The sequence below is a fragment of the Pteropus alecto genome, unplaced genomic scaffold (genome assembly GCF_000325575.1).
Source record: "Pteropus alecto unplaced genomic scaffold, ASM32557v1 scaffold131, whole genome shotgun sequence".
Lineage (NCBI taxonomy): Eukaryota > Metazoa > Chordata > Mammalia > Chiroptera > Pteropodidae > Pteropus > Pteropus alecto.
In genome coordinates, this window is record NW_006434709.1 from 207,053 (window position 1) to 234,473 (window position 27,421).

Here is a 27,421-nt window from a genome sequence, read left to right on the forward strand (position 1 = left end):
TTAATATTATCTTTGTAACATTCATTTATTCTTATAACCAATATTTATTGTCTTCTAAGTGCCAGATTTTGTTTATGTGCTTTAGCTGTATTGATCAACTAAACAAATGGATATCTTTGTCCTCAGGGAACATACATTGTAGTGATCATTTCTTATTGTCAAGGTAATGAACACATTGACAGTAATAGGAAGACAGCAGTCACAGTTTGGGTAATTTTTATCAAAGTACTTTCTCAAAATATATGTCATTGTCTTCCCTTGGAGGTATATCTGTTCAAAATACACATAAAGCTGTCACTAACATTCATATATAAATCTTTGTGTGGACAAATAGTTTGTTGCTCTTTAGTAAATACCTGAAAGTGGAATCAGTGTATATCACACAGTAAGTGTATGTGTAACTTTATAAGTTGTCCAAAGTGGCTGTAGCATTTTTGTATTTCCACCAGTAAAGTATGAGAGTACCAGTTGATCCACTTCCTCACTTGGGCTTGACAGTCTTTTTTGTTGCTGATTTTCACAGAACGTTAATATTTACTAAAATTAAGAAATTAACCTTGATGCCGATCTATTAACTAATGTACAGAACTTGTTCAGATTTCATCAGTTTTTCTATTAATACCTTTTCTTTGTTCTGGGATCCAATGTAGGATCCCATGTGGTATTTAATTGTTACGTCTTATGACTCCTTTAATCTATGGTTGTTTCTCAGTTGTTCCTTTTATCCATGACCTTGACACTGATCAATTATTTTGTGAAATGCCCTTCAGTCTGGATTTGTCTGATATTTCTCAAGAATAGATTGAGGTTATGCACTATTAGGCTGAATAGCACAGAAGCCATGTGTTCTCAGTATGTCATGTTGGGGGTAACTTTATGTTGATATGTATTACTAACCTTGATCACTTGGTTATTGTGATGTCTGCCAGGGTTCTCCACTGTAATACTTATTTTGCTTTTGTAATTACTAAATATCAATTGGCCATAAATGTATGTTGATTTATTTCTGGATTCTGTTCTGTTGCATTTGTCTACACATCTTTATCTTTATACCAGTATATACCACACTGTCTTATTATCATAGTTTTATAAAATATTCTGAAGTCAAGTCGTGTACAATCTCTACACTTGTTCTTCTTCTGCAAAATTATTTTAGCTATTCTATATCCTTTGCATTTTCATAAAGTTTAGAATCAGTTTGTCAATTTCTGAAAAAATCCTGCTGGGACTTTGATTGGAATTTATTGCATCTGTAGATCAATTAGAGAGAATTAACATCTTAGGAGTAATAAGTTTTGTCCATGGGTATGGTGTACCTCTCTGTTTATTTTGGTCATTGTTGATTTTTCTCAGCAATACTTGGCACTTTTCATTGTACAAGTATAGATATTGCATATCATTTATTAAATATATCTCTAACATACAACATTTGTCAAATATATTTTTAAGAATTTCATACTTTTGATACTATCGTGAATAGTATTGTTTTTTCTAGATTGTTTATTATGAGACAGACTGTAGAAACACAATTGATTTTTGTATATTGGCCTTGTAACCTGTGATGTTGCTAAATTTGCTTATCAGTTCTAGTAATATGTTTTTCAGATTCTATATGATTCTCTACAGATGATTATGTTGTCTGCAAACAAAGACAGTTTCACTTTTCCTCCCTTCTAATCTTTTTATTTCTTATTTTTACCTTTTTATTCTGAGTGGGACTTCCAGTACAGTGCTGAATAGAAGTGGTGGGAACAACTATCTTCACCTTGTTTTATATCAAAGATGACAAGTATTTAGTCATTTACCATTAAGTATGATGTTATACAAGAATTTAAGTAGAAGCCCTTCATTAGTTTGAGAAAGTTCCCTTCTATTTGTAGTTAGCTGAAAGTTTTTATCTTGAAAGGATGTTGAATTTTGTTAGTTGCTCTTTTGTGCATCTATTGAGGTGATCGTTTGGTTTTTCATTTGTAGTCTCAATATAATACATTACATAGTTAATTTTTTTTGTGAACCTAAATGATATTGTGATATAATAAAAAGGATATATTTAGTCTTTATCTCTGGTTGCTGCCACAGAGCTCCTAAAACTCTTGGAATTTTCTGAATTATAGGCATGAGAGGATCATCTTTTATTATTTATAACAAGCTTCTTTCAACTGTTTATGCTAATGAGGTGACTCTTGGTGGGTCCCTAGATAGCTTCAGGATGAGAGCTGGTTGCCAGGGGGAACCAACCATGTGATTAGAGGATTGGAACTTTCAGCCCTACTCCCTGACCTCTGAGGAGGGAGAAGGGGAGAAGAGAGAGTGGCTGGAGATAGCACTAATCATCAAGGACCAATGATTTAATTAATTGTGCCTACATAATGGAACCTCCATAAAAATCCTTGAGCCATGGGTCTTGGAGAGCTTCCAGATTAGTGAACACATCAAAGTGCTGGGAGGGTGGTGCACCAGGAGAGTGCATGGAAGCTCTGGACACCATCCCCTCACCCCCTTACCTTGCCCTATATTCTTCTTCCATTCGAGTTGTATCCTTTATAATAAACAAGTAATAGTAAGCACTTTCCTGAGTTCTATGAGCCATTCTAGCAAATTTTTGAACCCTAAGAGGGAGTCGTAGGAACTCCCAATTTGTAGCCAAATTGGACAGAAGTGTGGGTACCCTGAACACCCGATACTTGTGGCTGGCATCTGAAGGGATGACAATCTTGTGTGACTGAGACCATAAATCTGTGGAGTCTAACACTAACTCCAGGTAGTTAGTGTCATAATTCAATTGAATTGTAGAACACCTAGTTGTTGTACGGAGAGTTAGAAAACTGGTTGGTGTGTGGAACCTGCCCGCCCCCGCATTTCATGTCAGAACTCTTGTGAGTGAAAACAGACTTAAGCCAAAAACTGCATTTCTAAGATAAGCCCCATGTGGTCATGAAGTATTAGCAACATGCATGCATGCGCGCGTGCGCGCGCGTGCGCGCACACACACACACACACACACACACACACACACACACACACCCCTCTTCTACAGTTCAGTTCAATTTGCTAAAAGTGTTACATATTTTTATGTCTGTTTTTGCATGGGATATTTGTCTGTAGTTTTCTTGTACAGGTTTTGTTTGGTTTTGTATCAGGGTAATACTAGCCTCTTGAAATAAATTTGAATATATTCTGTTCATTTTTATTTTCTGGAGTCATTGCATAGAATTTATATATATACACATATATCTTAAATGTTTGATTGAATTTACTAGCAAACTATCTGTGCCTGAAGTTTTATTCTTAGAAGATTTTTATCTACAAATTCCATTTTTAAAATTATATAGGGTTATTCAGGTTATCTATTTCTTCTTGAATGAGCTTTAGTAGGCTATGCACTTCAAAGAATTTGTCTATTTCATCTAAATTGTTGAATATTTAGGCAGAAAGTTGTTCGTAATATTGCCTAATTTTTCGAATATCTGTTGGGTCTGTAGTGATGTTCTGATTTTGAATCTTTAAAGTCAGTATCTAATAATTAACAAATTTTGGACCTCTGATATATTCTCTTCATCTGTCTTTTCCCTTCCTTTTGGTTTTTGTTCTTGTTTTCTTATCTCCCTTTTTTGCTTGGTTCCTTTTGATTGTGTGCTGAACATTGTAGTTTCAAAACTGTAGAATAATGATATCTTTCCTTGGAGAGGAGTTATGTTTGTTTTTATCAGACACCAGTAGACAGTATTATTTTAGGTTGCTTGGGGACAGCAGTACTTTGGGATGACTTTAATACAATTTAATGCTTGGTATGAGTCCCTTCATGGGGCTGTCTAATCCTAGTTTAACCTTGTCATAGGGTACAACTGTTCAAGGTTCTAATCCATAATGAAGGGTATCCCAAGGGTATTCCTCCCTTATGGAACCTGACTTTTATTCTTATTTTCTAATCACTTGAGATTGTAAAAAGTGCCATTTAACCAGTCTGTTATCTTCTCAGCGTTGGTAAACGCTTCCAGAGGAAGAATGGCTACACACTTGGTGTCTTCCCCATGCCACTTCTCTTTTCTGGATTCTGGCCTAACAGGTTTTCTCCATCTTGTTAGTTCCTTGAAGCTTAAAGCAGATGGTTTTTATATGTTATTCTGTTTTTCCTATCTAAATTATCTAGTTCATTATTCCCAGAAGTGGATATTCCTTTATAGTTATTTCTATCCACATTTGTTTGATAAAATTTTGATCATTATATATAAATATGTTTTGATTTTTTAACTTGACATAATATTAAGAACATTTCTCCATGTAATTAAATGTTTTCTATAGACTTTTTTTTTTTAACAATTTATTGACTATTTCTTCACATTTATGTTGTATAAGTTCCCATTATTTTTTTCTGACCTAATTCCTTTTTAGTAGATGTTTACGTTCCCTTTTCTTATTTGATATATAATGATATTTCTGGCTTCAAAATTATTTACAGACCCTCTACTTTACACATTTTATGCATGTAAACTTGGCCATCCTTACTGGACTCTAGGTACTTACTGTGATAACAAAATTGAATTTTATTGGCAGGATGCATAGGAACCTTTAATATTTTGAGAAACACCTGGCTTTTAAGTTAAAACTGGAAACAGAAGCTTGTGTGAGTGTATAGTTTTATACCTAGCAATAAGAGAACACATGTCTATCTGATCTTAGGAAGATTTTATAAGTTTCAAATGGGTCTTTGGCCCTGAGCCATTCTTGCTGTCATTTTTTATTAACTTTGTTCTCTTTTTCTTTTTACAGAAAGCCTGCTTTTTGTAATACTGTTTTTAAAAAATATGATTCCATTCAAAAAAATATTGTAAAATGGTGTCTTAAAATAGTGTCTCAGTCCATTAAAAAGAATCATAAAACATCATTACACAAAATATGCAGTAATTAGAACCACAGAATTAACCATACCTCTCTTTTAGCTCTGTTTCGTAGTGAATCAGCTTTCAGTGATCATCATAAAACAGCAAATTTTTTGGAAATAAGCATCACTAGCTTCTTTTGTGGATAAGAGTGAGGGATTTAAAATAATATTTGCAGATAGTCTAAATTGGAAATTTTAATAACATCATTGAGATGAAATTTTATAGGTCCCTGCTCAGTTTTTGTGTAATATTTGTATCAGCCTTTTTACTTATTTTCATAAACTAGATTATATTTGTAATGTTTGGTCTTTCATAGATTGGCTAAATTACAATTATTGCTATGCTTTTTCCTGTGGTGCTTTTTAGGAGTAGGTAGTAGAGATATGTTCTCTCTATTCCATAACACTCTTCCTGTCTACCGTAGTTCCTCAAACTTAATTTTGTGGGAAATCAGGTTCCGCTTTTAAATTTATTTTTATGAACTAGATAATATTTGTAACATTTAGATTTTCATAGGTTGACTAAGTTGCAACTGTGCTGTTACTTTTCCTATGGCACTTCTTAAAGGAGTGGGTAGTAGAGTTCTCTCTATTCTGATACTCTTCTTACCTGATTAGTGTGCTTCATGGAAAACTATCTTCTGTGTTTACAGGAAGCTCTTGATAAAGCAAAGAAACATTAGGTTATTGAAGAAAGAAACTGACATTTTTCAAATGTTTACTCTGTGCCAGTCACAGTGCTTATTACTCTCACATAAAATGAAGAGAATAGATTGTTTAGAACTTTCAACACTTTAATGTAAACTTCTCAAGATGGTTGAAACTCAGCTTTGGAAACCTTAATTTCTGCAACTTTTTCTTTGTTATTTTTGCTATTTCCACACGATGTGAATCAAGTACAACATGATAACTTACATTTTTTTCTTGTAAATATTCTTATTCTGTATAGATGAGGTCTTTTGGTAGCTTTTCTTTAGAAACTCTTTGTATCAGAATATAATCATAAGCTTAGTATTTTTATAACTTTTCTGTTTATATTTATAAACTACTATATTATTCATATTATTTTTCCAAATTTGCTTTGTTACCAGTGATTAATACAATGTATGAATTATACTAGGACTATAACCAAGCTTTTCCTTGTATGGAGTTTTTCTCTAGGAGAAGTTATTTTATATACAATTGAATCCCCCATTCTTGGTCTCATTAGCATTCTACTTAGCCAGTGACTTATATCTCCAAGTCAAGGTAATTTACAGAATAGAAGAAGCATACCGTGGCTTTCCTAGTAAACCACACTAAAGGTATGTGCTTCCTCTGCTAAAAATTGGTTTCCTTCATTATTCTTCTCTCTTTAGAGGGCAGTTTGGAGTATTGCCCTTCACTTTGATGTGGTTTTTAAATTTCTGCTCTTCATTGGACTTCTTATAGAAGCTTTATTTGAAACAGAATGTTTAAATCCAACATAGCTTTCTAACACATCATTTTTTTTTTCATTCAGTACCATGTCAAGTAAATTATGTTGGATCTGTTATATCATTTTCTTGGTGCAAAAACATGAGAAGGGAATAAGTAGGTAGACATAGGGAAGTAAGTAGTTTGAGTGACTCAGTGAATATACAGCAACTTGTTTTTAGACTCCTCTTAATTTTGCTAGAGTAAAACTAATTTTTAGGCAGACAGTATGTCTTAGGGATCACTTGGGTACAAAGAACTTATAGGATATACCTTAATATCCTGCTCCTTTCCAAAATTTAAAACTTATTCTTTTAATAAAAGAATAGTTCTTTTTCTTTGAATATTCAATACATGCTATTGAATATTTTCCATTTTGATAACATTTAAGAAACTAAGGGCTCTTTGTAACACTTTGTTGAGGTAGGTGGAAAGTAGAAAAGGATTTGCTGTTTACTTAAAACTGTAGTTACTGTTTTAATTCAGATTGTGTGCATATTATATGCGTTAACTTTGTCATTAACTTTGTAGTGCATATATTGTCAGAAAAAGTTATGGTACTTAAAAAAGTGATCCCTTTGTTTTTCATTTTCAAAGTCTGATATTGATTTGTTCTCTTTATGTATTTTTCTTTACTGAGTTAATGTTATTTCAGGTGTTGCAATAAGAAATACATACAATTTTAAAGCTAGAATTTGTCCTTAGAGATTTAAGATCTTCATTTTTTTTTACTGAGGAAACTAAAATCATACAAGGACATACAACTAATTAGTAGCAGTTAGAACTATAAGTTGCATCTCATGACTCTTTGTCTAGTATTTTTTTCTTCTTAGTCACACCGCTTAGTTGTTTTGTCCTAGCAATTCTTTTAATTTTAACTTCAGTGTGAAGAAATCTGTCAGAAAAAAGCAAAGCAAAACAAAACTTTCTGACAGTTCCAAACTGGGGCCTAATTGCATTCCTTTTTTTTATGATAGGTTACTACACAGAGAAAACCTAATGATACATTTGAAAGGAAGTGTTATACTGGATTGGAATTGTCAATGTAATGTTAGAATTGGAAGCATTTGCCCTTTGGTGTTTATTGGTAGTAGTATTTGATTTTTTAAAAAACATTTACCTCACATTTCTTTTCTTCCTCCTACTCCCTACCACTCTCAGCCCCCCTTATACCCTCATCTGCATTCAAACAAATATAATCATCAGCGTGCGGAAGGGGTTGATGAAATACTTACCTTGGGTGAACTGACTTGTGCCTGAGACACTTTGGAAAGATGGGTAATTTCTCTGCTTCTGAGAACTCTTGAGACTCTGGCTTTTATTAGGAATGCATTCCAGAATTTAAGGGTTTGGGCGAAGGCAAAACTCACCTGGTTTTCCAGAAGGGAGACAGTGGATAAATAAAGATGGATTGAGTAGAATTTTAATTTGCTGAAAAGGTTATTAATAGACTAGATAATAATGGAATAATTCTTGCTGTTCAGGAATAGATCCCAAGATGCTATTGATTTTACTTTCTGCCATTGCAGTTCTTGATTGTATTCTTGTGTGTTTGTTTTTCTCCCTTGGGTTTTGATTGTTAAGTCTTGCATATAGAATACAAAAAATAAGACATTTCTCCTTAAGCTGATTTATATAGTAGAAATGGAAGGAACATGAAGAATAATAGCTTATTATCTCGTTTGGTGATATACTGTGACTATGCTACCTAGTAACACATTTACTAGGTATTTACTTTTCAGATCTTTTTTTGGTTGAATTGACTGAGAGGAGTGATTTAAAAGTTATGTGAGTAGTTAAGCCTGACCACAGAATATATATAGTTGATGGATATATATGCCTACTCTCTTTCTCTGCAATTTTAGGAGTTGTCTTCTGGGGGCAAAAAAAAGGGTTACATAAAAGTCTTATTTTTTTTTATATAATTTTATTCTTTGTTACAATTAAATTTTGTAAAGATGTTAAATTAGCATCTTTATTGATACCATAGTTATAGTTGAAACTATTGATTCGGTTGAAATATTGACATGAACCAGTGGTTAAAATTACAATTTTTTTCTGGCCATTTTCAGGTGGGAAAAAGTAGTCTTTGGAGAAAGCCTCACTTATATAGGCCTTATTTTTTCTGCTAGAGTAGGTTAAAACAAAATATTAACCACCTAAAGGAGTCCTAAAGGAGTCCTACTCTGAGGGTACTACCTGTCCTTGATTATTTTTCTTGCCAACTTTACCTATATTGTGGGGTCATTTTCATCACTACATAAAGATTGTCAATGATAGAGCTTGTAAAACTCAACCATATATGTAGTAAAATTTGTGGAGAAGAGTTAATGCTGTTGTCAGAAATAATGTTAACGTTTATCTTGAAATGTTGTTTATTCATGAACCAGCCTATCTCAGAATCCTGCATAAATGATTTTGAGTGACCAGTTAATGTGCTAGACATTAAGCAAAACATACCACAGTCCTCTTGTCTTCAGGTAGCTAGCGTTCTAAAATAAGTACTTGAAAATGACTAAGAAATCCTTGAAATATGATTAACATGATATACATTGTCCTTTCAGGTACTGGAATATGTTATATGTTTATAATAGTTAAAAAATGTGTGAGAACTCAGGATTGAAGGATTGACCACATGTATTTGTTTCTTTTTCCTTAAGCCCCTACTAATTAAATAAATAGGCACAAGGGTCTGAAACATAAATGCCACTTCATGAGAGAGACTCTCCGTGATCACTCCGTATTAAAAAGCAACCTCTCTTTCCTTCTTTTATATTTGCTCAGCAATTTTCCATTTCCGATATTCTTCATTCATCCATTCAGACAGACCAATAACATAGTAAGAAAATTGAAACAGTAATCGAAAACCTCCCAACAAAGAAAAGCCCAGGATCAGATGGTTTCACTAGTGAATTCTACAAAACATTCAAAGAAGAAATAACAGTCCTTGTTAAACACTTCCAAAAAAATTGAAGAGGAGAGGACACTCCTGAACTCTTTTTTAATAGGCCAGCATTACCCTGATACCAAAGATGGACAAGGACACTACAGCAAAAGAAAACTGCAGGGCAATATCCCTGGTAAATATAGATGCAGCAACTGTCAACAAAATACTGGAAAACAGAATTTCACAGCACATTAATGGGATCTACACCATTATCAAGTGGGATTTATCCCTGGAATGCAAGGATTGTTCAACAAATGCAAGTCAATAAATGTGACACACTGCATTAATAGAATGAAAGATAAAAATCATATGATCATTTTAGTAGAAGCAGAAAAGTTACTTGACAACATTTAACATCCTTCATGATAAAAACTCTCAACAAATTGCTTATAGAAGAAACATACCTTGACCTTATAAAGGCTATAGAAGACAAACAACTAACATCATACTCGATGGTGAAAATTTGAAAGCTTCTCTACTAAGATCAGGAAGAAGACAAGGGTACCCAGTCTCACCAGTCCTATTCAACATAGTACTGGAAGTGCTACCCAGAGAAATTAGTCAAGAAAAAGAAATAAAAGGCAGCTAAATCAAAAATATGTAAAATTTTATGTTTACAGATATGATTCTATATATAGAATATCCTACAGACTCCACAGAAAAACTATTGGAATTAATAAATGATTTTAGTAAAGTTGCAGAATACAAAACCAACATACAAAAATGTGTTGCGTTTCTATACACTGACAATGAACTATCTATAAAAGAAAATAAACAATCTCATTTACAATACCAAACTAATAAAATACTTAGGAATAAATGTAACCAAAGGAAAAAAAAATCTATACACTGAAAATTACCAGACAGTGATGAAAAACATTGAAGAGTCATAAATAAATGGAAAGATATCTCACGTTCATGGATCAGAAGAATTAATATTGTTTAAATGTCCATAATATCCAAAGCAATCTACAGAGTCATTGCCATTCCTATCAAAATTCCAATGGTATTTTTCACAGAATTAGAAAAAAATAATCCTAAAATTCATATAGAACCGCCAAAGACTCTGAATAGTCAAAGCAATTCTAAGAAAGAACAAAACTGAAGGCAGTATTCACAATAGCCAAGACATGGGAACAAGCTAAGTGTCCATTGATGGATGAACAGATGAAGAAAATATTCTGTTTAAGTACTATGAAATATTATTCAACCATAAAACGTAGGAAGTCTTGCCTTTTGTAGCAACATTGATTGACCTTGAGGGCCATTATGCAAAGCGAAATAAGTCAGATAGAGAAATATGAAAACTACATGGTATCACTTATATGTAGAATCTAAAAAAGCCAAACTCCTAGAAATAGAGAGTAAGAAGAGTGGTTGGCAGGACCTGGGAGGTGGGGGAAATGTTGGTCAAAGGGTACAGACCTCCAGCTTTAAGATAAGTAAGTTCTGAGGATCTAATATACAGCATGGTCACTGTAATCAACAATACTTTATTATATTCTTGAAAGTTGTTAAGAGAGTAGATCATAAAATGTCACCACACACAAGAATGATAATTATATGATAGAATGGAGATGTTAAGTAATCCAGTGTGGTAATCATTTTGCAATGTATATATATGTATCACATTAGCACCTTGTCCACCTTAAACTTACATATGTTACATGTCAGTAAAACTGGAAGGGAAAAAATAGAGAAGAGTGACAACTAATATAGCAGGGTATATGAATCTATAACGAAAAGTATAAACAGGTACACAGGGAATGGAGAAAATAGTTTAATAGGGAGAACTCTATCATCTGAGAGTTTGGAGGTGTGGGTTATGACGGGTAAGATAGGGGTAAGATTAAGGTGTGATTTGTTGATAGTATATAAAACATTTACTTCCTCCACTTTTCTTCTCTTGTTTCATGCATGGAATATTTGCACTTACATTCTCAGGTGAGAGATTGGAAGATTCTTTTCTAGAGAAATTGTTAAAAGATTGCCATAAAGTACCATTTAGATTTCCTTAGCAAAGAGTTGATCTCCCTCCTAGACTGTTTGAAGTGAAGCTCGCTAGTTGACAGGTCTTCCTGTGCCCACAGACTTTTCTGTAAGTTCTTAAGTGATTTGTTATTAAATATGAATGATCGGCCAGTGATCAACAGATATTTGAGGAAAATATCCAACTAGAAAGAGAGAGAACAAAATCTACCAATCCGAGAAAACAAGTATTAACAATAAAAAAGTACCTGGAGAGAACAGATAGTGCAGAAAACAGGATATGTGAAAAAAATTAATTGATATCCTCAAAATTTTAAATTTGGTTCTTTATATTAAAATGTTACAAAGATCATCAAGAGGAACTACAGAATTCAGTACCAATTGGGAATTCTAGATAAAGGGAGAAAATTGTGTGAGCGATAATACAAGAAAATCCCCCTTATCTGAAGGATTCAAACTTCCAGATTCATGAATATATTACCCAACATAATGAACAAACTAAACAAAGATCTACACCAAGATACATCATTGTGAAATTTAGAACATCTAGGGCAAAAGGTTTGAAAAGCTTCCAGAGAGATAAAGGTATGTCATATACAAAAGAATGGAGATAAAAATGACCTTGCCTTTCTCACCAGCAATAATGGATGCTAGAAGACAATGGGGGCAATGACTTCAATAATCTCGAAGAAAATTATTTTCAACCTTGAATTTCATACTCAGTTAAATATCAGCTTAATGTGACGAAAGACTAAAGTCATTTTTAGAATGCAAGGACTCAAAATTTATGAAACTATGGCTATAACTTCAGTGAGAGATGAAAGTAACTTCTCTCTAGAATGACAGAGATGAAGGACAATCAGCCCAGGTTATGCCTTTAGGAATAATAGGATAGAATACCTCTTATGATGAACTTTTTGAGAAAAAAATCAAGATTAATTGTAGTTAGAATATTAAGAGAATTTTTTTAAAGTAGGCAATTTGAAACTCCAAGAAAAATAAAAAACTGTACCAGAAAGGAGTTATAATTAGAATCATGTAATCAAATCATTGCATATATACTTGGCATTGTAGTGAGACAGTATGCTTACATGACATAGTGATTAATCCCAATTATTATTTTTACTTAATATGTTGGCAAGATAACTGAAGAAGCAATAGGGTAAAGGGTCTAGATTTTTAAGTGAGTTAATTTTTTTTTTTTAACCATAAGTAAAAGTATTATTTAGAAATGGATGTGAAAATATTAGCTTTACAGAGCAGAACTGGGGTTGAGGAAAGGCCTAAGAAGGGGTTTTGTTTTGTTTTGTTTTGTTTTGTTTTGTTTTTTACCATAAGTAAGAGTATTATTTAGAAATGGATGTGAAAATATTAGCTCTACAGAGCAGAACTGGGGTTGAGGAAAGGCCTAAGAAGGAGTCTACTTCCCTTCTTTTTCATTAAAATAATTTCAGTATTCTACGTTTATATTCATTCGGCAGACATTTAAAATAAAACAATTGGGAAAAGATAAATTGTTCTAAAAAGTTGAGTTGAGATAATTAACCATTTGAATGATTGGTTTTCTGCCTCATATGACATTCAGGATAAATTCTAGAAGGATTAAAAATATTAATGTAAAATAAATGAAAGTATAGAAATAATAGAGGAAAATAAATATTAATATAATTGTAGAATGAGATATTCTTAGTTTTTTCACAGCCGGATATAATTATGTCATCATTTTTCCTTTGCTGTCATATTCAGAAACCTTTACATTTGGTGGTGAAGGGAATATTACTGAGTGTAAGCATTCATATACTTTTATGTACTACTATGAAGTGGTATAGCTTTTCTGGAGGGCAGTTTGTCAATGTTTATTTTGCAACATTTATCCTTTGATCTAGGTTTTTTATTTCTAGTAATTCCCCTAATAAAATAATTATGGATATACACAAAATTTTAGCTCTGGAGATAGTCCTTGCAGCATTATTAAATAGCAACATATTGGAAGCAATATAAATGTTCTATGGTAGACTGTATTTAAATAAACAGTTATTCTTTGATATGCAATAAAATGTAAATATTGTTATAAATGTTTTTATTTGTAGAGAAAGATATTTGTGAAATATTTTTGAGCAAAAAGAAGATTAAAAATTTTTTTCAGTGTAATTGTTTTCTAGCAGACCGGTATAAATGCTAATTGCAGATAAATAGAAAATACAGAGAAGCAAAAAGAGAAATCTTGATATGTGCACAGAAAATAGACTGGGTTGTCATTCACCAAAGTAATTGATTATTATTGAGTGGAAATTTTGGTAGATTCTTTCCACATATTTTTTTCATGTTTCTAATTTATTTTCCAGTTAACTACAACGAACAGATGTGTGTGTGTGTGTGTGTGTGTGTGTGTGTGCGCGCGCGTGTGCACGCAAAGGGAAAAGATAGTATTTAAATCGAGCTGGGAATCATCCCAATTCACAAGATAATTTTATAAACTTTTACTTCATACAAATTGTAATAACCTACATCTAGTACATCTTACTGCAGTTAATTTTGTTAGTGCAAAGACTTTTTCCCCCAATGAAATCTAGGTTTAAATATGAGCTGGAGACTTTCAGAGGACTAAGGATCTCAGTTATAATTTTAAGGTGATATCGTGTCCTCCTTCTTGAATTAAAAAAGTTTCAAGAGTATCATAATCCTAGATTTCTCGTCCCACTGATGAAAATTCCTTGGGACCTGATTAAGGTGTATGGTAAATTGTCTTTTTATCTCTCTTTCAAAATATCATGCAAAGTACACATACATGTACATATCCCTGTGTACACCTATATGCAGATAACTTTTTTGATATGATCTCGATATGTTTTTTTTCCCTTCATTTTGAATCACTCTCCTTGTTTTGTTGTCATTTTGTTTGTTTGAATCTGGTATTGGAGCTAGTTGCCAAAGAATGCTAGTTGCCAGAACTAGTGCTGATAAATGTGAAGAATCTCTGTTTTGAAATTGCAGTTTTTTTGATTGGTGAGATGTGAAGAGGCAACTTTAGAGTCATCATTTCTTGATATTTCTGGTTATTTTTAGAGTTATCCTTCACTGTTTTGTTGTATGGGATGTTGTTCTACCCTTGGAGACCTGAGAGATTGAGATGTGAGTGGTTTATTCAAGTACATGGCCTATGGAGCAGGAGTTTAGGGGTCAAGAGGAGTGAAAAGAGAAGTTTGTAGAGTCAGTTTAATGGTACAGTGGTAGGGTAGTTTGGTTTCTTAATTCATGGGACCTGCTGAGAAACCATATGGAACTGACTATGGGGGAGGGACACAGTGGGGAAGCATTTTTTTGTTAGTTCTTTGTTCAGTGGTTACTTCATTTCTGGGTTGAGAATCATGAATGCTAAGTAATTCTTGTGAGATTCTACACTGTGATATTACCAACAAAGCCCCAGGGAAGGAAGCTTGAGGTGTGGAATAAGTGTTAGAGCTGGTTTCAGGTTACATTATGTTATGCTTCCAAGGCTGCGCAGAACAGGTTACTGATGCTGTAGTTGGAATAAGAGCTAAGGCTGAGAGAATCTTAAGTGGAGCACAGGATGTGTCTAGTCCAGATATCTGATATATGAAATGTAGTACAAAGGCAAAATTGAGTGGCAGTTTGTAGCAGTATTATATGCCAGTAATGATTTTGTATCTAAATATTTAATAGATTACAAATGCGTCCATAGGTGACAGTGAAACAAGATTCCTATCCCATTTTCAGAGGGAAGATGGGTAGGGCTTAAAAAATTTTTTTTTTGCTTATTTTTAAATTCAAAGTAATTTATATTATCTCATTTAATCCTTATGGCAGTTCTAAGGTACCTTTTATTAACCTTTTCTTTTTTTTTTTAAATAAATGGGAATATTGTCCCAGAGAAGTGAAGAAACTGCCCAAGGTTATAGAATTAAGTTGCAGAGCTTAGATTTAAAGACCTGTCTTACTCCAAGAAGCTTTCTGTTTGTTTGTTTTTTGTTATAGCACCCTGAAATGGAAGTCCATGTAACTGTATAGGCATCCAATCTATACCCTTCTCAATTCTAGTTCTAAAGGTCATTTGTATGTATTCCTTTAACCCACTAGAGGTCAGTATTGGGCTGATGAAGACAGGAGCCTTCAGTTTTTGATTCTCATAATTTTAATTGAGTCTTATTGCTAGGCACCCTTGAAAGTTGTATTTCACAATAAAGCTTTATTTTATAGCCTATATATATGCATACATATAGATATAAATAATGCTTCATAGATACTCTTCGACAGTCGTAGTCTTAATAGCAACATATTAGGTTATATAGCAACATATTAGGTTAATAGCAACATATTAACCCAGATTAGATAATTCTTATGGGTTTTTCCCCTCTTCTAATAGATAGGAAAAAATCCAAATTACCTCTTTTGCAGATACCCCTTTCTTTTATTGGGCCAAATGTCATTCTCACATAGATTTATTTTGTTTATTTATTGCCTTTATATAGTAATTATTTATCTAAATTTACTGAATATGTGAAGTCTAAGAATGGTAAAGTGTGTTTCCTACCCTCAAAGAAAGAAGAGTTGCATACTGAAGGGTTGTACTGTCATTTTTTTTACCTGGCCATCTGACAAGTTTACTGAACTCATTTTCTCCATCCTGCTCTCAGCTTACTATTTCCATGGTTCCTACCATTTGGAATGACCCCACCATCTCATCATCAAGGCCAGAATACTAGGAGTTATTCTTACTTCTTCCCTGTCTTCCATGTACTACATTCAAATTAGTAAATTCTGGTGCTTCTGCCTCTTATGTATCTGGTGTTACCTTAATTCAAGTCCTTATCATTGTTATTTGGACTATTATAGTGACCTACATGGGTTTTCTTGTTTCCAGTCTTTATCTTCTCCCAGTTGACCACTCTTCTGCTGCTAGAGGATATGCCTGAATTGTAAAGCTGATCCTGTTATTCCTTAGCTTAGGCTCTTTCATTGTTTCTCCATTGCCTACTAACTAACGTTGAAACTGCGACATATGACATCTTTAACTTTATCTGTTGTTAATCCTTTGTAAACTATGATCTTACACAAAATTACTTATTCCTTGGGTAGATAATGTTATTTCACACCTGGTTCTTTCTCATGCTTTTCCCTTTTTCTGTAATGGTTACCCTTTCTACTTACCTCTCTTTGGAAAAAATCATATTTATCTTTTAAGAGCATAGTTTGCTACCTATTCCTCTGTGAAGCCTTTCTCGAACTCTCTCCAACCATTTATTCAACCATTGTCCTCTGTATTTATTTCTATTATTATACTATCGCAGAGAATTTCAGCCACTTATATGCCTATCTGCTTTCCATAATAGTTTAATGTGAGGTTCATGAGTCAGAGACTCCATCTTTTTCTTTGTATACTTAGTATATGTGAGCACGATGCCTGGTACCAGGTAGACATTCAATATATGTTTGACTGAAAATAGGAATACAGAGAGAAAGTACCATGAATTAAGGCAGTGAGAGGAGCCTTTTTAAAGGCAGAAGAATTTTAGTTAGGTTTTGGAAGAAAGTTTAGATTCAGGTAGGAAGAAGTCATTCAGTTGAAATATAGAAGTGGAAATACACCTAGTATATTATGAGGTACAGTCTCATTCAAGTGGAAGATTCATGTTGGGGAGTACTGGGTAAGTACATTGGAAAATTAGGTTTAGCCTCCACTGTTGGTGGAGTCTAAGTGATGGATTATGGAGTTTGGATTTGTACTTGTTTAAATTTTTTCCCCAATTTCCCTCATGTCTAATTTGGTGTGATGAATGATGTGGCTTAAGAAGAGCCTGGCCGCAGTGTGCAGGGAAATTGTAATGAGAAGGTGATGAGTTCCATTTCAGGTATGGTGGGAGTGAGACGATGGCAGAGTTACACAGGAGTAACAGGAAACTGGAGACGTGCTGTTGGATCTTGGGAGAGTAGAAAGTGTGGTAAGAGAAGAGGGGTTGAGAAATAAACCTTGCTTAATTTCTATATGGTAGGAAAGCAGAGAAGAATATATGTGAGGGAATCCTGAGAAGAAGTGGTTAAATGTATAAAATTTATTCACAAGGAGAATGAAGAGCTAAGAAAGAGAGCACGCCTAAATGTTTTCTAAGGTCTAGCTGCTACTTGTGTGCTCTGTATCCTCCTATACAACTCAATTCAGGCGGAGAAATCACGCAGCTGCTTCTTTGGCTCATGATGACAAAGATTGTCTCTGCAGGGACGGAATAAGTAGTCCTGGTGAGAAAGATTAGGTTAGCATGTTAGAAGAGAACTCTGAAGGGCTTTTACTGGGATTTTCCCCCATGAACTTCTTATTTTAATATGTATTATATATATTTATTTATTTATTTCCACTTCCTGCCAGTCCTGTAACATACATTCTAAATAGATGTTAGATGTTAATTTTCATTTCCATCCATAATGGGTAATACCTGAGTGTTTATTTCATCATTCTACTTGGGATTCAGTGTTTCTAACTTGGCCTGTGGCTGCTTGGCAGATCTGCCCTGACTGCTCTTTTGCAGATTGGAGAAACCTTGATAATTCTAACACAGACCTCAAGTTCTGATAGATCTTTGGAACGCAACTTGAAATGCTTTGATTTCTAACATAGGGTTTGCTGTCTTAATTGGCTGATTTGGTCCAAACTACTTTGCGCTTTTCCAAATTGATGGGAAAACCAGATACATACCAATGGAAAAGAGCAAGTTGTAGGAGATCTAAAATTACTCCCATTGGATATTTTGAGATTTGTATCATTTCAGGTTTTCAGGTTTAAATGACAGTATTTAAGTGTGGCTTTTTTTTTTTTCATTGCTTTCGATACACTGGCAGTTTTTTTACTGACTGTGAAAGGATAATTAACTTGGGATTCAATAAAGTAAGCCCAACTTATGAAAGCGTTTGGTATTGCTGCACTGAAAGAGAAGATAGAGTTAAGGGACAAGTAAGTGATCACTCTGTAGTTGAGGGCTTGCTTTTTTAAATATGAAAGCTTTAGGAAGTTCGAACCCTTTTTGCCTCCCCAGAGTCCTCGATCCTGTTTTGTGCGGTTTGCATTGGCAGTAACTGGGGAAGAACTTATTTTGAGAGGAAAAGAAAGAGTATTCTACCTAATTAGGGGTCTCTAATGCTTGGATGATATGTTCGTCTTATGTACAAACCTAAATGAAATGTTTTGGGGTGCCTTCTCTATCTCAGTTTGTTATTGAAGCCATGTATTTTATATAAATCAAAGCAAAATATCAGTGAGTACTATGTAGAGGAACAAGTTTGTCCATTGATACAAATCTGTGGAATGTAGATTCTTTTCATTTTCTTGGCAGAAACTAGCTCGCATAGTTCAAGTTTTTCTCTGTCCTTTTATAATTGTCTCATTTAACCGGTGCCTGAACTAACATCTTATACGTAATATTTGTCTTGAATTCAGAATCACGTTCAGAATATTTGGAAATTGATTTTCTCCTGAACTAATATCTGTTGGTCACTGAGGAGAAATATCATATATTGATTAAGGAGTATATATTCTGAGGAGCAACATTTCTCAAACTTTGTATCTTAGGATGAGACTATTATTTTTTTTAAAAAAGGTAAATTCCATTATGAAATATTTTTGCAACATGCTGGGTTAAATCAAATTAAAGAAGTATCTTAAAATAGGATGTCTCCCAGTTTTTATTCTGTTAATGAACATTATGTATCTACAAGAAGGCTACATGACATGCAATGTTTTTCACTTATTTGACCACAGAACCTGTTTTTTGGGGGAAACATTTTGCCATGATCTGAGGAACTTTTGGTGTAGTAGGAATATCACCGATCTGGAATTTAGAAAATCACACTTAGAGGTTCATAATCTATTAACTTCTTATGTTTCCTGAGTGATGACTAAGTCACTTATAGCTCTAATACTGTTTCGTACTTTTGTTGTTGACCCTGGAGACTGACGCTTTCTACTTCTTTGTGTCTATTGAAACTACATGATCATTTGAGTCTGTATTTCCAAGCTGAGGGGATTACACATCCTTTCTCTAAAAGTTCAGAAGAAGAAATCCTTTAAAACTCTGTTTTTCACAGATTAGGGTCATGAAATCCTGTTGGATTAGTTAGTTCAAATCACTCTATTAAGATATTTTATTTTCCTAATCAAGAGAATTGTGTTGATCTCTTATACCCACACAATTGGTTTTAAGAGTCTCCTAGGCTTAAAGGTCTCACCCAATCACAGTGATTCCAGTATGGTGTTTATCTCATAAGACTTAAATGCTTGGTCATTTGCACGAATCTCTTATCTATTGGCTACTTAAAGGAAAAGGGGTAGATTTCATTTTTGTGATGATTTGGTCAGTATATTTGAAAAGTCTTATGATAATATTGACTGATTATCCTTCTTTTCCCCTTTGGAAACTGGGAAAAATGAATCAAGAGGAGTAACTTCAGGATCGAAAATGTATACATTAATGTGTTTGGTTTTATTTCTGGGGCTACATCTTTATGTTTTAAGGCATTTTATTCTGGTATTTTCTTTAAGGTACCAATTTGTTTAAAATTAGAAGTTCTCTGAATGCCTTCTTTTCTTTTCTTTCTTTTTTTAACGTATGTGTATGTCTCTATCCTAGGCCCAACAACAAAGAAACCTGGACAACATCGTCTTGCAACAACCCAGAATAGGTAGCAAGAGGAAATCTAAGAAAGATGCATATACAATTTTTGATACAGAGATAGAAAGCACTAGCCCCAAGTCTGAACAGGATTCAGGAATTTTGGATGTTGAAGATGAGGAAGATGATGACGAGGTAACTAATATTTGAACTGGGGATGTGATTTAAATGATAGTTTGAGATGTGATAAAGAATTTATCCATTTAATACAACTTGTGTGATATTCTGGAATTAGATAGCATTTTAAATATGAATGGGCCCTGATTGAAGGAAACTGAAAATGTACTAAGATATCTGAGATTCTGATTCTTTAGATTTTAAATGCGCTTGTCTGTTTTTTAAATAATTTTCAGAATTGTTTGATTGTATATTGACTGGGTAGATATAGGTAGGTACTTGGCCTGGAGAAAGAGATCTAGGTGACCTCCACTGAAACTAGAACAAAGCTACTGAGACAAATAAAAAATGTTACTCTAAACAGTGGGGGAAAAAAACAGAGGTTTTTTTTTTAGCCTTGAGATATGGTTCAGATTGAAATGTAAAAGGGTTTCAGAAGGTTGAGAATACACTTCTGGAGGAAATAAATGTATGAATGATTATAGGGAATCTGGGAATTTTTTGACATATTCATAACCTCTTAGATTAGTTCTATGTCACTTTCAGGTAAAGAATAAGATTAAGTGGCTTAACTAGTATACATTTTTATATCCTCCTTTGTTGTTGGAAGTATATTTAATGTGTTTTTAAAAAGTGTATTTTTAATGTATAGTTAAAAAACAACTGTGATGTGAGATTTCCTGTTAAAATGTTTTTCTAAATATTTATTTGCGTAAATTGGATCAGTTTTTCTGTGAATGTAGTGGTTAGGGGCATGACCATTTAATTAGACAGACTGCATTCAAATCCCAGCTCTGCCATTTATTTTATTAAAAAAAGCCCATCACATGTAATCATACCATTTACTTTACAGATGTTCAGTGATATGTGCGAGGAGCCCTTTACTCCTGTACTTGGTAACCTGTTTGCCTTTAAGTGCTTGTCTCCTTGTTGTTGCTTCATTTCTCCACATGCAACTGGGTTCACTGTCTCTTCCCCATCCTTGTCCTTTGTTACATCCTTACTACCCTCCTTACTCTCCTGTCACCCCCAAACTTGTCACTGTCTAACTTTGTAATCTTAGGTAATTGTTTAATCTGTTCGAACTTTAGTGTTTTCTTCTACCAAATAAAGACAGTAGTCTCTGCCCCTATAGGACTGCACAGGTGCCTGTACCATAAAAGATGGTTTATGCAAATGTCATCAGTTTCTGTCCTATGTTCATTACTCTTTCTTAGTGACTTCTATTATGCATCACTACCATCAGTGTGCATCTCATTATGATTCCTCTTTCACGTCAAAAATCGAGCTGGCACCGTTTAAACTGTTTGGGCTGAAAAGCAAATAACCAAGTTAATTATGTGTCTAAAACATTAGCATTTAAGTTTGATCGAATGTCTGAGAGACTATCATATGTGTAAAGTACTACATTCTTTTATATGGTTATCATTATTGAGGGGAACATTATACAGTTCTACAATATAAGTGAGTAATTGTATCTATAATTTATACTTTATCAGGATATGTTTATTATGTAAATGAGGTACATTAATAGTTAACAATGAGTGAAAGTTTTATCGTAATTCCTATCATACTTGGATAACAGGACTTGTAATAGTGCTGAGAAATAGAGCTAAGAAGAGAACCAGATATTTGCCTGATGCCCATGGTAATAGAAAAGGGCAGAGAAGACTTGATTCCCCCGAATATTTCCTGGTATTCTATCTTCTCGTCTGGAGTGATTGGGTCTACTCTGGGGACCAGACTGTCAGGTATTAGGCTCATCACTGATGACAAGTTAAAGTACTAAAACAGTAAAGAATCAGTCTCAAGAAAGACCACTTACTGCCTTTTATTTACGTTTTGGGTGCCTGTGAAGGAAATTAAATCGTATCAGGCACTATGGCTTAAGGAAACAGAAGTTTCCTTAATACATACCCTGAAGACATGGTTAGACGATAAGGTAAAAGAATGAAATATATACACGGTTCTCATATGTCACTGGGAACCTTCTGGATAGGAGCCATTCTTTGTCATTAACTTACTGAAAATCCTGGACATGTCCCTTTTGATTTTTGTGCCATATTTTTTCTTTGTTTTGTCTTCTGAGGTCCAGAGACGATGAAGAGTGGGACTAGTAAAGTGTGTTGGGGCTTCCTCATAAAAGAAGCATTATAAGAATGTGCTTGGAAGTTAACATTTAAAAATGCTCCCATCTCCCAAATCAAACAGAATTCACATTAGAGATTTGCTGATTGAGCTCTTACAACAAGAATTCAGCACTTCACTGTCATCTAATGGCATCCTATCTTAAAAAAATTCTACCTTATATTTATTTACTTCTCAGTTTGAATCTTCTTCAAGTGCACATTCTTAATCTCAAACCTCATGTAGAGAATTATTTATTTAGATGTCTCCAAACTGGTTTCTTGGCATAGTTCTTGCATGGTGTGAATAAATTCTTCAGATAAGGTCTTTCGTGACCCACTGTGACGTTCTGACCTTCATTCTTGTCATTCTTCAATAGACCTCATTGAGAGCAGCGTAAATAGTTTTTGAAATATTTTGACTTTTAAACTATGGCATAGAATCCTGTAGGGAAGTGGTTCTTAATCTATTAAGATTGTAGATTACATTGAGAGTTTGATAAAAGTATATGGAGTCTTTCCCCAGGAAAATGTACACATAGTCACTCACAAAAAGTTTTGTGTGAAATTTCAGGAGATTCATGAAACTCATGTTGTCCCTAGGACCCAAGTTAAGAACATACGTTGGGCAGTTCTTGAACTGCCTTCTTGAACTGAAGCTTCTTGAACTTCAGCGTGCATAGGATCACCTTGTGATCATATTAAATGCAGATTCTGATCCTGCAGGTTGGGGATGAATCTGAGAATCTGCATTTTTAACAAGGTCCCAGGTGAGGGTGGTGCTTCTGGTCTCAGAGCATACTCTGAGTTGCAGGGGCATGGAGGACCACAAAGAAGCATTTTTAGTGCAGAAGGAACATAAACTTATGAATGTTTAGGTCTCCTATTGGTTTTTGTCATTAATATGTCTTAAAACTTTTTCAACAATGAATGTAGCACTTGAAGAGAAAGTTATAGTTTGCTTTCTAAAGTCTTTTGCTTGTAATAGATTACCAGCATTATTGTTTATGAAATTTTGATTTCGATTTAACATACCTAAGTTTGGGTATTTTTTATTCTGTGATGTAAGACCTTTTTACCGTTTTTATGCTTTTAATGGAAGTATACTTAATACATTCTTCGAGTCAAATGATATTTGTAGGTTATTTACTATGTCTTTAGCTTAATGATACTTAATAGGACACCATAGAATGAGATAGGCAGGAAATCCCAAACCTGGAATGTAGCTTTGCACTTGATGAGCAGATAGTTCATATGTTGTTAAACTGAAATAAAGTTGAGTCAGAGATGGGAAAAACTGGGAACCGAACATGAAGTCATAGCAGTAAATTGTCATTTTGGATGAAAAACCAGCTCACATGTTGAACCAACTGAAAGAGTCAGTTTCTTGATGGCTGAGAAGTGTTGCAGAGAAAATATTCCCCTGTAAAACTCTACCTGTGTTTCATATTTGTCTAAGCTAATGAAAGGGTCACCTTAATTAAGGTAAGGTTTTCTTTTTACATGTCATACATTAAAGTTGAACTATATAAACTGCTGATATTTGACCATTTTTGATTATAACTTAATCATTTGATTTTTAATGGAAACATGATTTCAGAAATTTTGTTGGAATCTCTGTATCATCCTGTGCTATATGCACATTTAATTTTTCTTCTGTAAATGTCTAGATAGGACTTAAGAAAATATTTTTAGAAGTAGTGAACATTTTAGATCGAGAATGTATTTATGAATCTAGATTCATTAGGAATATAATTTTTGAGATATTTGAAGATAAAATGCAAAGAACTCTGTAAGCTGATATATTATTTGTGAGAAGAAGGACAATAATACCTACTGTGGGTAGAGTTGTTGTCAGGATTGACAGAAATAACATATATCGTGCTATTGTCATAGTGCTATCATTCTATAATAGTTTCTATGTAGGCATTGTGGCTGTAAATATTGGAATAAAGTGCTTTTTATTGGAATAAAGGTTAAAAAAGTTGATATCATTTTTGAAAATCTATATTTGCATGGAATATTAAACACCATTTATTGTAAACAAAAAAATGCTCATAAAGCAGTATTGAATAAGAAATAGTTTGAAAAAGCAGGGCCTATGATTTCTTCTTTGTTTCTAGGTTACTTCAGAGCTTCTACATTCTTAGAACACTTCGTTGTAACATACTTAAGGCACATCTCATACTCTAGTTTGAATCTCTCTTTATTTGTTTACACACTGTTAGAGAGCAGTGGTCACCATGTTATTCATACAACTCGTCATAGAGTGTAGGCCAGAACAATAAATGTTTGCGATTAAATGATCAACCCCAGGTTTAGCTCTCAAGATTTTGGCACCTCTTTTGAAATATGGAATTAACAGGATGGAATTGCTAATTTAAATACAAATGTCATGTAATATAAAGCCTTTCGAGATGTCTTGATGATTGTTGCTCTGTACTAATTCTGAGGTAGCAGTATGTATTTGTTTACTAGGACTGCCATAACAAAATACCACAGATTATATGGCTTAAACAACAGACATTTATTTTCTCACAGTCCTGCAGGCTGGAAGTCTCAAGATCAAGGTGCCAACAGGGTTGGTTTCTCTTTGGGCATCTCTCCTTGGCTTGCAAATGACTACTTTCTTGCTGTGTCCTCACATGGCTATTTCTTTATGCTTTCCCTGCTGTGTCTTCTTCTTCTTATAAGGACACCAGTCCTATTGTATTTGGGCCCTACTCTCATGACTTTATTTAACCTTAAATTGCTCCTTAAAGATCCTGTCTCCAAAACAGTCACATTGGGCGTTAGGGCTTCAACATACGGATTTGGGGGGTCAACACAGCGTGACTGGAAAGAATACACATTTGTATTTAGAAGGTACAAGTTCTGTTGGCTTTGTGCTATTGGAGCAAATCATGTCATTTCTCTAAGCATCTCTTTTCACCTATCACAATGACAATAATTAATTTGTGTCAAATTGCTTGTGAAAAATTTTTGTTATTAGAATATTTTACCCAAATTTCAAATTTTTTTTTTTTTTTTTTTGCAAACTTCCTATTGGTAGGAAAGTAACAGAAGATGAAGATTATTTCTCAGCAAGCTAAAGTGAAATTAAGGATGCCATTAGAATTCTAGACTTTAAATCACAGGTTGCAGTTTGGCAGCCCACGGACCAGAAACAGCTTGCAAAATGATTGTTGGCTTGCACAGTGCTTAACATTTTTGAGATTAGTTGCCAACTTTTAAAAAACTTCCTATTGGTAGGAAAGTAACAGAAGATGAAGATTATTTCTCAGCAAGCTAAAGTGAAATTAAGGATGCCATTAGAATTCTAGACTTTAAATCACAGGTTGCAGTTTGGCAGCCCACGGACCAGAAACAGCTTGCAAAATGATTGTTGGCTTGCACAGTGCTTAACATTTTTGAGATTAGTTGCCAACTTTTAAAAGTCAATTGAATTCACATAAAAATCTGTATTCTAACTTAGGCTTTTTCTAAGGATGGTAGTAATAGACTCTCCTTGAATAGCAATGTTGCCACAAGGGACATAGCTTTTCCGCTAAGCCACAACCCTTTTGTGCTGTTGTTGAGGGAAATATGTTATTACTTTACTGTGTCTCTATTAAAAAATGATGAAATAGAAGATAGATTGACAGGGCTACAAAAATACAAAAATAATGAGAACATAATAGTATGTCTATTCAGAGAATACAGTTTAAAATGCTGACCTGAATCACTTATTCCCAGTACCCACTCACTCCTGGAGGCTTTGAGTTTTTCACTTCTATGTTTAATGAAAGCTGATCTATTAAAACCGAAGTACACAGTCAAATGACAAGTAGATGCCCATACATAAAATCTAATGGCAATAAAGACAATTTAGAAAGTTGAACAAAAACATTATGGCATGCTTTAGACATTCCGTTTTGGGTTTTATATTCCTATTTGATCTTTTAGATTTGTTTATTGGTAAAGATGTATTATGGCTAAAATTAAGATCTTTAAAATTTTTTCATTGTAGTGATATTATAAAGGTCTTGTCATTTTGAAATTACTTGCCTCAGTTACAAACATCTACCTGCCTTTTCATATCTTCTAGAATTTCTCCTTTATATACTCATTGCTTAATCTGCTACCCGCTTCGTTCTGTGCTAAGGTGCTAATAACCCCAACTAGGGCATGTGTTCCTTCTTAACCCCCCCTCGTCTAAAATATCTAATTCTGCTTTTCCCTGAGGACTAGTTTATTCTTACCTCTTCTATATTACCCTCTTGAAAATTTATTTTTCTTCTGAGGAATTTTAAATCTTTGGAAAAGTTACAAGAATGGTAAAATTAATATCATATACCCTTAAGTACTCCACTTATTAAAATTTGACATGTTCTCTCTCTCAAAAATTTGATTTTGAAGAATCAAAAAAATATATATATATCTACCTCCCTCACACAAAGCTGAGCGACTTGAAAGAAAATGTCATAATTCATTCATCATATTTGAACCCTCAGTACAGCACTCTATAGTTTCCTGAGAATGGCATTCTCCTTCATAAATACAATATAGTTATCATATTCAGGAAATTTAACATGGGTACAATACTGCCACTTACTATACAACCCATATAAAAACTTCCCCGGTTGTCCCAATGACGTCTTTTATAGCAGATTATTTCTTTCATTTTTCCTGAAACCAAATCCAGACAAGTATCACACATTGCATTTAATTTTTATGTCTGTTTATTCTCATTTAATATTCCTCTATTTAGGTACATCTGGTACATTCTCATGATTATGTTAAGTTTAATTATTTTTGGCAAAAATATTATAGGAGTAATATTATGTTCTTTTCAGTGTATCACATCAGGGGGTACACAGTTAGTTAAGGTAGTGCCTATCAGATTTCTCTACTGTAAAGTTACCTTTACTTCTTTGAAACTGATAAGTGATCTGTGGAGTGGCAGTTTTAGACCATGTGACTAATCCTGTTTCCTAACAGTTTTTCACCCAGTGTTTAGAATTCATTGATGGTTCTTTTCTGAATCATGTGTTACTATGATGATTGTAAGTAGTGATTTTTCTAATTTTATCACTTGTTTGACATTGATTAGTTGGCATTCTTCTATAAAGAACTTTGCTTTCCTCCCTTTTTTTTAGTGTTAGCATTGACACATGGGTTTTTATTTTATATACATTGGGTTACATTCCATTCTTGTCTTTCATTTTGATTCTTTGATTTTCCAAGT

The 27,421-nt window shown here is 33.7% G+C and overlaps 1 protein-coding gene across 1 annotated transcript in view; it reads left to right on the top strand.

Annotated features, from left to right (window-relative positions):
• EXOC6B (exocyst complex component 6B) overlaps positions 1–27,421 on the top strand; it is a 519,851-nt gene that overhangs the window by 179,677 nt on the left and 312,753 nt on the right. The window contains exon 7 of the mRNA XM_015587609.2: positions 19,910–20,086. Within this exon, the coding sequence (XP_015443095.1) occupies positions 19,910–20,086 (177 nt within the window). The remainder of the gene's footprint in view (positions 1–19,909; positions 20,087–27,421) is intronic.